This window comes from Takifugu flavidus, chromosome 2 (assembly GCF_003711565.1).
Source record: "Takifugu flavidus isolate HTHZ2018 chromosome 2, ASM371156v2, whole genome shotgun sequence".
NCBI lineage: Eukaryota > Metazoa > Chordata > Actinopteri > Tetraodontiformes > Tetraodontidae > Takifugu > Takifugu flavidus.
The window spans coordinates 1,968,710-1,981,504 of record NC_079521.1 but is presented as its reverse complement, the minus strand read 5'-3'; the positions used below and the strand labels follow the sequence as shown (position 1 = coordinate 1,981,504).

The following is a 12,795-nucleotide window of genomic DNA, read 5'->3' as shown; positions in this document are numbered from 1 at the left end:
GTGCAGTGTTGGAGTGAAGATATCATCGTGCCAGTGAGCTATGCTGAGCTTCTGTGAGAGAACCTTCCAAGGTGATGACTAAGAGTCCAAAGTTTCCGCTCATCTCCTGGAAAACAGCCCAGAAAGCTCTTTAAATGTAGGTGGCTAAAAGGACACAAGGACAGAAGTACCCACAAAGGGTACTTCTCCAGGTTGTGTGTGGTCAACACACCTGCTCGAATTGATACGATTGGACTGTTGAGGAGAAAGTGGATTATGACTACTTCAAAACTACTCTGGCTGAATTCAACAGAGAGAAACCAGGAATCCGGGTCAGGTCTTGGGTGTCTTATCAGTCCTTAAAGCAGCAGGAGCCCCCCCTTCCTCCCATATGTGCCTGGATCCGCTCAGGGTTTCTTCCTGTTAATGGGAAGTTTTGTTCCTGCCACTGTTACTACTTGCTGGGGGTCGGGTCCTGGAGTTCTGTAATGAATTGAATTGAATTGATAGATGGTGTCTGATGTCACCTGGAAGCATCTTTGCAGTCCAAGTGTTCCTATTAAATCAATCGAGTTCTGAATGTTCCTGCTTTTAAAAAAAAAAGGTGAGTTGTTTATGGAATTGTGTGGATTTGCAATTGTCATGAAATTTGAAGTCCAAATGATGTGTGTTCCATGTTTATTGTCGTCGCAGGTCTTAAAATCACCCATCAGTAAACTTTGTTTTGCTTCATTCAAGAAAAGTGACCTTGAGGAAGCAGCTTGGAGATACTGCTCCATCTCCGTGGCTCATTTTCATTCTTATTCATTCATCCTGCATCTCTGTATTTATGGGCCTTTTCCTGTCCACTACCACCACCCCCCCCCCCCCCCCCCCACCCCCCACCCCCCACCCCCACACACACACACACACAGGTTCCACAAAGGAGATAAGAACACTAATGTGATTTGGGGTGGGGGTGGGGTTTAATTTAATAGAAATTCCATTAGGCTAATGGAACTGTAGACTGTCCACCCAGACTCCTACACACACACACACACACACACACACACTCACACACACACTCACGCAGCGTACTCCACTGCTGATATTGTACAGCTTGAGAATGGGAAGCAATTAGCATTCAGAACTGAGCCGCCATATTAAATGAACGTCCCTAAAGATGGGACATGGAAGGTTAACAGAGGAGGACGGAGCAGCGCGTGCCTGTGCTGGTGAAGAAGGAGAATTGTGGATGGGTCTTCAAAGTCAAACGAATTGGCCCCCAAAATAAGGAATTAGGCATTAGATAAAGCATCTGACGTGACCATCAGACAGTGTCCAGGCTCCAGGGTTCAGCCTGGCCGAGAAACAAAATGGATGCCAGCTGTGCCCACCATTGGTGGTGCACAAGAAGAGTGTGTTTTCCTCGCAGCAACCCCCCCCCACACACACACACACACACTGGCGAGTCTCATTCATATTCAGGTGTGTCAGCTGATTTATTTGCACTGACTATTCCAAGTGTGGAAATTTTGGACAAGTGACAACTAGTACGAAGAGGACGTCCATGAGCTCTCCAGTTTGAATCCCGCTTGTTTGTCCTCTGCTGCCTCTTTCATTTTCGGCACTTAATGTCCGAATTCCTCTCAAAACAGAGGGATAAAGTGTCCCAAAAAAACAGCAGACATCCTGGCATGTGGCCATTTGAGCCATTGATCAAGCTTTAAGTGGCAGTCCATCAAAGGGAATCTGTCTGGCTGTTATTAAGGTGTAATAAGATATTGTCTTATGCAACAAGATCAATTGATGTTCCTTTTAATGTCCTCAATGAATGTATCCAGGGCAAAAATGGAAATTGACTGGATTCTCTAAGGGATTTTTACATAAAGCTAAAAACTCAAGAAAAAACTAAAGTAAACACTAGAAAGGTGCAGGTCAAAAGGTAAAAACGGCGGTAAAAAAGTCGTTAGTGCGCGTGTGGAAAGCAGACACAACAGGTGTCAGCCTGAGCGTGCTCACGGGTCCGGACGCTGCATAAAGGGGCGCACAAACATGCTGTAAACTCGGCATATTGTTGCTCCGTCTGGGGAGACAACGTGCACTCAGACGTCCGGCCCGCTAATACAATTTTACTGGAGGAAACAAGGGAGGAGAGGCAGTCGGTGTCTGCGCTCGCTCTTCATCCATTTCCCCGTCGGTCTCTTCTAATTCTGGCTTGATGGGATTATTGCTCGACTTGTTGCCTTGATTCCAGATGGATTATTGTTGACATTGCTTGTAATTACAGTGACTGGAGTCTTTCTGCACTGGCGTGGATTTTCGGATCATCTTGTCAGCTCAAACACTGTATGATGCATTGGCTCACTCACTCACTCACTCACACACACACACACACACACACACACACACACACCCTCCAGGCTCCGCTGCTTCACTGCTCCACTGTCCTCTGGGTGACAACTGACACTTAAAAAAAAATCTGAAATAATATTTGCAGCCAAATGTCCCTCCGGTAGCGAGCCGCCACTCACAGAACAGATCAAATTCTGTTGTATGTTTGGGAATCATAAGGAGGCCTTTTTGCTTTAGGCTCATCAGATATTTGTGATCTGGAAGCTCAGTGGTAACTGGCCACCTGGGCGCCGAAGCTGTACTGGATTCCTGATTGGTGGATCAGCAGAGGGGCGGGGCTACAGACCAAAACACACCAATGTTAGCTTGCATTAGATACGAGCCCTCCTGTTGAAGTGTCTCTCCTGTGTTTGTGGTACCTGCCCACACGTCACCAGTCTTTCTGACCTGCTTTAGCTTGCTGCTCCTCCGCCACCACCCACTTCAACCTGTGATCAGCTAATTACAGGACCGATATCTTGCAAAAATCATGTCCCATTACTTCCAGGAAACCCGTGATGCTGCAGGGTGGAGGCAGAGCCGATGGCTGAGGACGGCCTTCGACCGGCCCTCGGGGCTCTTCGTCTTCCCGGTGTCCCTTCTGCCTCCAGTGGCTCAGGGTGTTCCTTGTCCTTTAGAGTACAGGTGATGCTGTGTCACACCTGTGCTCTCCAAGCTGCCACTGCTCAGCCATCAGAGGGGGTCCAAACCCGGCACACAACCTGTTCAAGTGGGTAGACTCAGGATGCAAAATGAGCATCAAAACCCACAGGGCCCGTTTCCACGGCAGCTTCTCCCCAGCCACCAGTGGAGGAGTGGAAACTATCAGCTCTCCCTCAAGATGTGCATTATTTATGATGGGCAGCACTCAGTAGCGATTAGCCACTTTGCTATTTATTTTTACATACATTTACTTATTTCTTTACAGTGTACCACCGCAGCTTGCAGCATTGACACTTTTGTAGACATTTTAGCGCTGTTTTGGTGATTATATCAAGCATCTGTTTGGTCTTTCATTTCCTTTAGCGTGACTTTGTGAGAGCAAAACAATTCCGACGTTCCTGTGCTTTGGTTTACTCGTGAAAATAGCAATAAATGCTATTGTGTTCTATTCATCCATCATTTGCTCAGTTCTACTTTCATGTTTTCTTTTATATTTGTTAATGGATGCTGCTGTTTTAATTATGATATTATATTTAACCTTATTTATTGATGGGAAGTTTGGATTTTTCTCCTGTCATTTTGGGAAAAGACATTAAAAAGGAGAGAGATCCAAGACGAAAAGAGAATGAAACATTTTCATTCTCAGCAGCTCACTGAGGAATATTCCAGGTTTGCATCGTCAGCGGTAAGACAGGAAGTAGGAAGTGGGGAGAGGAAGGGCTGATGACAATGCCGCCACATCCGATTAGCATGCGGCGCACAGCACCAGTGGCTGGTGGAAGTCCATCCATTCACCGTCTGCCCTGTTCAGCAGATGAATGCAATCACACAAACGCCTCAGGTTTCAGGGAAATTTTAGTACACAACCTATTTCCATCCACTCCTCAGGAGTTAATGAGTCCTTTTTGTGCTTTTCTTAAATCATTATATGCATAAAGGTCCAAAATAATGGAACCAGTAATACAAAGAACATAGGAAAATGAATATTATGTCATGTTTCTTCTGACCAGCCCGACCTGTGAGACTGACAACCTGTAGAAAAGGGGTTCCAAGGCGTCTACAGTCACCATATTTCCATAAATCCACTTCAGGAGTCGTGACTGTCATCGTGTGCGTAGGAGAACGTCTGTCAAAGATCCATTCTTTGAATCGTGATTTCAGGTGCAGACGTCACCAGCCTGTAACCTTTCACACTCGGAGGCAGAAACAGGCGGCTGAGCTCTTGTTCTCATATTTAATCGGAGCGGCAACATTTTCCGGCTGTGTTTTCGCCTTGTGCAAGTGTGGCTGAAGGGTAATGGAGGCGTGATTGCTTCTTCTAATTTATTAAAGAGGAAGCTGTTAGTGGGGGTGTGAGCTGCTGCTTCTGCTGCTGCCGCTTCAGTAAGTCAGCGAATTGGTCAGGGGAAGCATGTTCTGCACCTCTTTACATGGTCAGAGCTGCAGCAGCCACAAAAAAGGTGATTTTAAACCGTGTCTTGCTAAAATAAGCTAATTTATTAGCACTAAATAGAAGCAGCTCCTCATATCCACTGAAGTGAGAACACTTGTGGTCTGTTGGTACCAGTAAGGAGAACATCTCCCGTCCATCAGACTCCATGAAAGGGTGTTTCTAATGGCACCGAGAGAGTCATGCTAGCAACCCGGTCTGGGCGGAGTGATACGGTATCCCCCGGGCTGTGAGGAGGTTCAGCTCGGCGCACCAGAGTTCTCAGACAAACCCGCAGCAGGACATCCCATCCCATCCAGGACCACAGAGCAGCCACCGCAAACATCTCACGCTTTTATGGCGAGCGGAAGAGGGAAGCTTTTACCTCAACGACACCCTATCATCTCGCGTCACATCTGAGGTCAGCTAGTGCTGTTATAATGTAATACAGAAGTAAGAAAACCAGCACGTCCAGTATTGCGTCACCCTTCTTGCCTTTAGGCACATTAATCTTCACTAATCAGCCCCGGGCGTCACAGCCTGATTTATAATCTGCCAATCAGTCTGTTCCAGCTCAGGGGGCCACGATCCGAACCTGTGAAACACACGTGATTAAATGAGGCTCCAAAAGTGGCGTTAACATGAGATGCAGCCTCTGGTTCGGCGGGTTGTTATTACCACCGCATCAACTGTGGCTTCGCTGCGTCGGCTGTCAATCCTTATTAATCCCGGTAATTCCTCCCTAATCCTGCCTTTAATTAAACTGTGATTTACAAATAGTGAAGTCGGAAATTCGGGCAGAACTTTTGACAGCTTATTCTCGGCCCGTTTCAATGTGTCAGGAAGAAAAGAGGCTGTTTCTCTCACGGGGGGAACGGAAGTGCGATAAAAGTGTCGTCAGTGGGCTGCGACATCATTAATATACCCCCTTTAATGAGATTCTGTGTCAGAATCTTTGATTGTTATCTTTAAAATAATAAGGTCGGCTTATTTCACAAGTGTATGAAAGCAGACTGGGGGTCAAAGGTCAGAGAAATAGAACAACACCAAGAAAGAAGTTCGTCAAACTTAGCAAAATGGCTGCCGTTGTGTTATTATTGCGATGCACTTAATTATTGTTTTGGTAATATTTAAATATGGGATTCTGCTACTGCAAAAGTACCCAAAAGATGATCAGACTCATTAACGAGGTTTCTCAGACGCTACATCACTGAAGTATTGATCAGTGAGCATCTGCAGGCAGAGGTCACTCATTCATTTCAAGCAACACGTTGCAACACACACACACACACACACACACACACACACACACACACACACTGCGGTGGTTTAAATTGCTCCTCCGTGCATCCAAACGCGCCGACAGCATTATGAGTTATTGGCATTATTAGTGCTGGTGTGGAACATCTGAACATCAGCCTTTTCTCCTTGGTGCCTACGGAGGCTTGATGCAGTCTGCTGACAAATCACCCTCACTCCCTCCTTCCTCTTCCTCTCACCCACAAGCGTCACCCCCCCCCCCCCCCCCACCCAATCTGAAATTTAAAACTAATGTAGCCTGTAGGAATATCAAACCCTGTTTGTCTGAAGAGTGGCACGGATTTCTATGACTGTTCTGTCTTTCAATTCACGAAGGTTCTTTGATTCCTGCACCATAAACTTGTTTTTTCTACTAGCAGCTTTTCACGGTGCCTTAGGAAGTTTGGGTCGTTTAGTTTGAGGTGCAATTCAACTAAACAGAGCTCCATTGGCTGCAGCCTGATGTGATGGGATGTCAGTTAGTCTTGTGAGAGGTTTGGGTTGTCTCGTTCTCCAGCCAGACATTAGCAGGCTTCTGCTGCCCTCTTGTGGCCAATTGTAGAATTACAACAACCGCACAAAAACAGCGGTGTGGATGGATGTAAACTTACATTGTGTTTATAACACATATAATAACGCGTACAACTGTACATTTTCACACCCTTTCCATGATTTTCTATAATGTTTGATGTTGTTTGGCTGAATGCAAATGTTGAATAAATGGATAAAAAGTATTCTCTCTTCAGCTCACACACCCCAAGAATGATAAAGCACAATTTTAGTCATTTTTGAAAATGTATCAAATAAGAGGTTTTTTTAAAAAAACACAAACTTGTTCCATTGTCTGAAGCACTCAGTGTTTGCCAGAGCTACCCATCACCATCTCTAAACACCCAAATGTTACGTAAATGTTAGGAACTTGAAAACCTGCCAAGTCTCGCGGTCTTGAGCGTAAATTTGAGGGTTTTTTTTTTTTATAACCTGCATTACCAAAATGGGGGAAAATGACTTGTTTTATTTTGAAGCATAATTTGCCTGCACAAAAACAGGCTAAGAGGTGGGGTGAGTGGGGCAGAAGCAGCAAAAAGCACTTTCTGAAAAGGAATTTTAATATTGTCTATTTGAGGTTTGAATGCTTCCAAAATGTTTAGCGAAAAACTTTAAAAGCAGCAGCAGCCAGCAGTTCCGAAACAGGCGTCCAGGCAACTAGCTTATTATTATTATTACTAGCTTATCATTTGTTAAATTTGTTATATTTTTGGATCCAATAAAATGTGTACATGAGTTTTCCATCCTCAGCATCACGTACCAAACCCTGATGTCCCTGAAATGAACGTCCCCTGGAGAAAATCAGCTAAAATACGATTTGCATTTATGTGGGTAACAGTTAGCAGTCGGCCCAGCACGGTACAAAATGTTGACTTTTGTTTATTTCTGTAAAAATAAAAAAGTTTGTGAGGTATAAATCCATGATGTCCAACTGTCCCACAGCAGGAAACCAGCCGATATAACTGGTTTCAATTTATGAATTTATATAAAGACATTTCTGGACTAGGAAGGCGTTGAATGTTGACAATACACACACACACACACACTGATTATCCTGATGCTCTCAGCCCTCACACACCATCGCTCCTCTCTAAATCTAAAAGATCCCGGGAATCAGCCGGTGCGGCACGGCGTCGGTGTAGCGCTTCCAGTCTTTGCCGTATTTGCTGCTGCAGCGGTGCTCGTCGCGTACGCAGCGGTGGACCAGCAGGATGGTCATGTAGATGATGTAGAAGTACGGGAGGAGGTGTCCGAAGCCACAGGCGGCGCAGTAGGCCAGCGATCCCATCAGGTCGCCCGTGTAGTTGAAGTGGCGCGCCACTCCCCAGAAACCTGAGGTCAGCAGCTTACTGTGGTGGACCTCGCCGTCACCGGAGCGGTACGAGCACTCGATAAAGGTGGGCTTGCGGCCCCAGATGGTGCAGGAGCCGTTGCTGCGCCGGAACAGGTCCTTCTGGTGGTTGGTGGACCGGAAGATGTAATATCCCACCAGGCCGAGCAGGAGCACAGCCAGAGCGTGAAGGTTGGACAGCTGGACCGGGTGGTAGACCAGGTACAGACCCTGACGACACAAAACACAACCTTTGGCTCAACTGTGATGCAAAAACGGACTGTTGAGGCTAATTCTCCTGTGGAGTTCCCACACTCATTAAGACGGTGCTGTTGTGCTCAATGTTCTGCTTCCCCGCAGGTTTTTTTGTACCGTATTTTCCGAACGATAAGTTTTTCATAGTTTGTCAGGGGGTGTGACTTGTACTCCGGAGCGACTTATATGTTAAATAAATACATTATTACAGAATTTCACATGTTCGTTATTTTCACGCTGATAACCACCAGAGGGCGCTCTAGGCGTGTGTACCTGAGGAACGAGTTCCTTTAGCGACGCAGAAGAAGAAGCGGTGCTTCGTCTATGGAGTTAGACTTGATTGTTTGGTAAACTTGCTCGGATGTTCTTTATGCTATAGTTATCTGAATAACTGTTAATATGTTACGTTAATAAAGCAGACACGTACTCAGTTCGTTGTGGGTCATGTAGCTGAATTTGTTACGTTAGCATACCCTAACGCTATTGCTAATCCATGCTAATGGATTGCTAATAGCCTTTCAAGCTGAAATGTATGTTCTTGGTCTTGGATTTTATCAAATAAATTTTCCCCCAAAATGCGATTTATATATCTATTTTTCTTCTTTATTATGCATTTTTTGGCTAGTGCGACTTAAACTCCGGAGCGACATATAGTCCAGAAATTACGGTACTTGATTTGTCTCTAACAGGAGTTTTACCTGTAATGTGTAGAGGTAGGGCAGCCACACACAGTCCCCCCAGCCCAGATACCATCCAAAGTGGTCGTGGCAGATGTCGATGGTCTTCAGGTACCACGCCTCGTTCCAGAAGAAGTCCAGCACATAAATGGCCTCCATGGAAGCACAAAGCGCAGTTTTGTGGTTAGTTCGAGGACCGAAGGTGTCGTCTGGCATTATTTTGGGCGGGGGATTAATCTTTACAGGGTGATCAAAATGGATCTATCGTCGTAGAAGGATTCTATAGAGGGAAATTACTCTTCATCACACACAAGATGCATGCAGTAAATACAAACACACAATTACTGCAAGACAGTTATGTGTTGATCTGTGTTACGATCACCCCCCAGGCACCGTTTATTCCTCCGGTGCTGCTGCAGAAACTCTGCAACACAAGTCTCACGGCCCTGAATGCGATCAGTGAGGAGAATAAGCTGCCCTCAACAGGAGGGTGCAGTGCCCTGCTCAAAGGCACCTCAGAAGTGTTCCAAAAATGGGCCCTTAGGTCTGGCTCCATAACTACTCCCCTTAGTTTGGACTTGACTCAGATCCCCTGCATCCCTACAGACTGAGCTTCTGCCGTCCTTCAAAGGGTCTTAAGGTACTGCTGGGACTCGAACCCAGGATCTCCTGTTTACTAGACAGGCACTTTAACCAGCTAAGCCACAGCACCACAGAAACAACCCCCTGGGGACTCAATCATGAACTGATAAAACGATAATAACTGATAAAACGATAATAATAGCTCATATTCAGATCAGATGATCTGATGATCAGATGATCTGAATATGATCTGAAGATGCTGCTGCGTAAAGTCTGTAACGCCATAACAGAAGAACCCCCGGCGCCAAACAAACTGATGTCGGAACAACAGTTTTGGGCCGAGAACAAACCAGGGGGGGTTATTGGATTATATATTTCTTATATAATAAAGGTGGCCTACAGGTCTGAACCTGTCACAGTGAGGTTATAAAAGCTCTCTCTTCACTGGGAGCACGAGCTAGATCCCATGTCCTCGCAAATATCCTTAAACTCTGAACGAACCGGGAGAGTTTAACTCCAGCGTGTTGATTCGTTACCTGCAGCACGTTGACGAGGATCATGGAGTTTGTGACGTGGCCGTAGAGCTCCTGCTGCTTGGCCATGTAGGACAGGTTGATGAGCGTCCAGGCCACGATGCCGGGGCGACCGTTGAAGAACAGCTTGAAGTCAAACCACTTGCCGACGCGGGGGTTGAATTCGATGCCCATCATAAAGTCATAGACGAAGTTCCCCGTGAATTTGCTGCAGGGTCACAAAAACGGCAGCTGCGCATTAACAAATGAGAGAAAACCCCTCAGGATGAAGCGAGACGTGCTGAGCTAGCCACGTTTAGCGACGGCTAGCATCTTCAGCACCACTCACCAGTCTTCGGAGTTCGTGGGGAACAGGTAAGCCTTGGTGAACGCGAAGGTGGACACAGCGTAGCCCAGAATGTTGGCGCACCACATGAGGGGGATCCAGTTGTCGAAGATGATGGTGGGAGAAAACCAGCGGAAATGGTGGGCGTTGGCAAACCACAGCGCATGAGTGATGAGCCAGCACTGCAAGCCGTTAATCTCGTACTTGTTAATTAGCCCTGCAGGAACGAACGAAGAGGAAAAACAAAGCTTGCCTCCTCGCCGCGGTTTGATGTGGTGTTATTCAAATGAGGGGTTGACGCGAGTCCTAATTACCAGCAGGAGTTCGCGCTCCGTCCTGCACTCCCCCGACATACCCGGGGATCACCTTGTGAGTGACGTCAGGGACACACATGTACAGGAACACCTGAAGGAACAAACCAGCTGTGACTGGCGCTTGTTCGCCCCCCGCGCTCCGACACGCGGCCTTACCTGGAAGGCCACCCAGGCGGAGTAGATCTTGGCAGCCGACCAGGAGAAGGAGGGCGTGCGCTCCCAGATGGACAGCAGGCTGGCGTCTCCGCGGAGCAGCTGCAGCAGCGGCTGGCTGAGGGAGCACTGGTGCTGGTCGCACGCCATCACAAAGTAGAAGACGATGAAAGGCGCAAAGCAAAGGAGGCCCAGCACCGAGATCAGGGAGAACCAGTCCACCTCCCTGGGCGTCATAGACAGACAAAGGGAGAGTTTCCCCACTGGCGACTGCTAATGCCTAATGATGGGTTTGTGTCTTGTCTGGAAACCAAACTGAAATTCTAATCCTATAATAACACAAACACTCACCACGCTCTGCCCCACTGGGCCGGCGGCTCCGTTCGCTCTGATGTCTCCTTGTTGCCTCTCTGCTGGACGTTCCGCCTGGTCGCCTCCATCGCTGCTGGACCTGGGATTTCGGATAAATGGTCAGACGTAGGAGACTTTGGTTCAGAGAAATGATGCGTTGGCACGCCCAACTTTGGGTACAATCAAAGCTCCCTCCGGACTGTGCGCCGTGTGACAACAGCTACAACACGTGGGTTATTCTCCCTTATTATCAGCTGTAGCTCCGTCTGAAGCGGGCTGGGCTGGGAGGGTTTCTGGTTCAAATCCCAGTGGCGACCCAAAAAGAATGTAGGTATTCCAAAAGTATCGCTGCTCCTTATGAAACATGGGATTTACTACCCGGAATTGCGCTGACTTGGCTGTAAAAGGTGACCCGAGGCCTCGAGCTGTCCTGCTCAGCATATCAGATAAATAAAACTGAACATCTCAGCTATACTGATACTGATATCTTTTAAAATGGATTCTTACACCTTGAAATGATTTCCTGATAGCTTGTGTGTCGTCCCACGAGAGCGTTTATGGCACCAGATAATGAGTGATTGGGGAATACAAGTGCCTGTCCTTGGAGAGGTGATAGTAGAGCCTCAGGTGGAGGCCGGTTAGATAAACTTACATGTGCACGCGTGCTCATGCCAACAGGCGCACAGGCGTGCACGCACATGCATTTATAGTTAATAACCTGATGTTAATTTTAGGGGGACAGTCTGCAGCCATGCGTTGGTTTCTCCCATGTCTGCACTAAATGGAGGATCCCATATCCAAACGTAAACCGTTTTCTGCTTATTACTGCTTATTAACCGGAAGCAGAAGGTAATAATTAAAGGGATGTGTTTGTGAATTAGCCTGTGATGAAGCCGGTGCCTCGGCAGCCGTGACCCCCCCCCCCCCCTCCCAACGCACGGCGCTGCGCTCCTCCGCGTTTTTACAATCGCTGGGGGGGAAGTTGCATAACGTCTCAATAATCCAACTGTTGTCTTAGTTGACATAAATACTAAGTCAATTTGTCGACAAATCTGGTTGTGTTGTGCCTTTATCCATCCCCTAATGACGATAAACCCGGTAGACAAAATAACGGAACCCTACAATGCCTCACAGAACCCATATAACCACAATACAAAACAAACAAACAAACCAAAACATTTATGCATTAAAGTGAGGAATACTGCAGTGTGACGATAAAACATCTTACTCACCGGGAGCTAAATGGACCTAAGGTTCGAGGGCTGGGGACGGGTTCGTGTTGGCAGCAGCTGGGCTCACAGGTCAACACATAACCGCTGGACACAGCCCTCAGGAGCTCCACAAGCCACGCCCCAAGACCTGGGAATGACCAATGGCATCTAAGCAGGGGCGGGGCTGGCAAATAACGACGACTCTGATTGGACAATACTGACTAGAACCACCACCGGCTGATGAGCTCGCTACTGGTTGAATGGCGGAACCAGCGTAGGGGAAGTGGGAAGGATGAGCTGCTACTGGTATCTTATGCATCAGTATGTGACACATGCGATGCAGTTTTAGATACTGCAGCACAGAACGCTGAATTTAATTGCATAAATTACGCAAACTGTGGATGTTGCTCCAAAAATGTAGGAAAATAGCTGCCCACGTGTGCAATTCCAACGACCTGACTTTAGTAGTTGTTGTATTGTGACATTATATTATCAAACGTTTTCGACTGGTCGTTGTAAAAGGCTGTAACAGACGCTATATAAATAAAGATTGATTGAAAAGTTTATTGTCTGGCCAAATAAACAGAATACAATCTGTACATATATCAAATACTACCACCAGGTGGGGCTGTTTGTCTAAAATGAAGTTGACGCGATCCACGGAAGAGAAAAATGCCAATGAAAAGGAAACTGGTGGTGGGAGACAATGTTGTTTGACATATTCGTTTTATTTTCAGAGAGTGTTGTGAAGAAATGAATCTGTGGATCAGTC

At 46.8% G+C, this 12,795-nt stretch overlaps 1 protein-coding gene and 1 non-coding gene across 2 annotated transcripts; both read right to left on the bottom strand.

The window, feature by feature from the left end:
• Positions 1–6,834: 6,834 nt before the first annotated feature.
• Positions 6,835–12,180, bottom strand: dhcr7 (7-dehydrocholesterol reductase). The gene is made up of 8 exons (XM_057025361.1): positions 12,045–12,180; positions 10,813–10,912; positions 10,465–10,687; positions 10,309–10,399; positions 9,998–10,211; positions 9,673–9,877; positions 8,576–8,707; positions 6,835–7,853 (listed from the first exon to the last, which is right to left on the bottom strand). Exons 2-8 carry the CDS (start codon positions 10,899–10,901, stop codon positions 7,389–7,391), a joined length of 1,419 nt encoding a protein of 472 aa, XP_056881341.1. The 5' UTR covers positions 10,902–10,912; positions 12,045–12,180; the 3' UTR covers positions 6,835–7,388.
• Positions 9,193–9,266, bottom strand: trnat-agu (transfer RNA threonine (anticodon AGU)). The gene has a single exon. It is a non-coding gene; the product is annotated as a tRNA-Thr (tRNA).
• Positions 12,181–12,795: the final 615 nt, after the last annotated feature.

What these genes read in the sequence shown, in the direction of transcription:
- dhcr7 (XM_057025361.1), bottom strand. Translation starts at nt 10,901, where the DNA reads ATGGAGGCGACCAGGCGGAACGTCCAGCAGAGAGGCAACAAGGAGACA. An exon ending in GCCCAGTGGGGCAGAGCGTG is followed by an intron (nt 10,688 to 10,812) that starts GTGAGTGTTTGT and finishes TATGACGCCCAG; the next exon opens with GGAGGTGGACTGGTTCTCCC. An exon ending in CCCACGAACTCCGAAGACTG is followed by an intron (nt 9,878 to 9,997) that starts GTGAGTGGTGCT and finishes GTGACCCTGCAG; the next exon opens with CAAATTCACGGGGAACTTCG.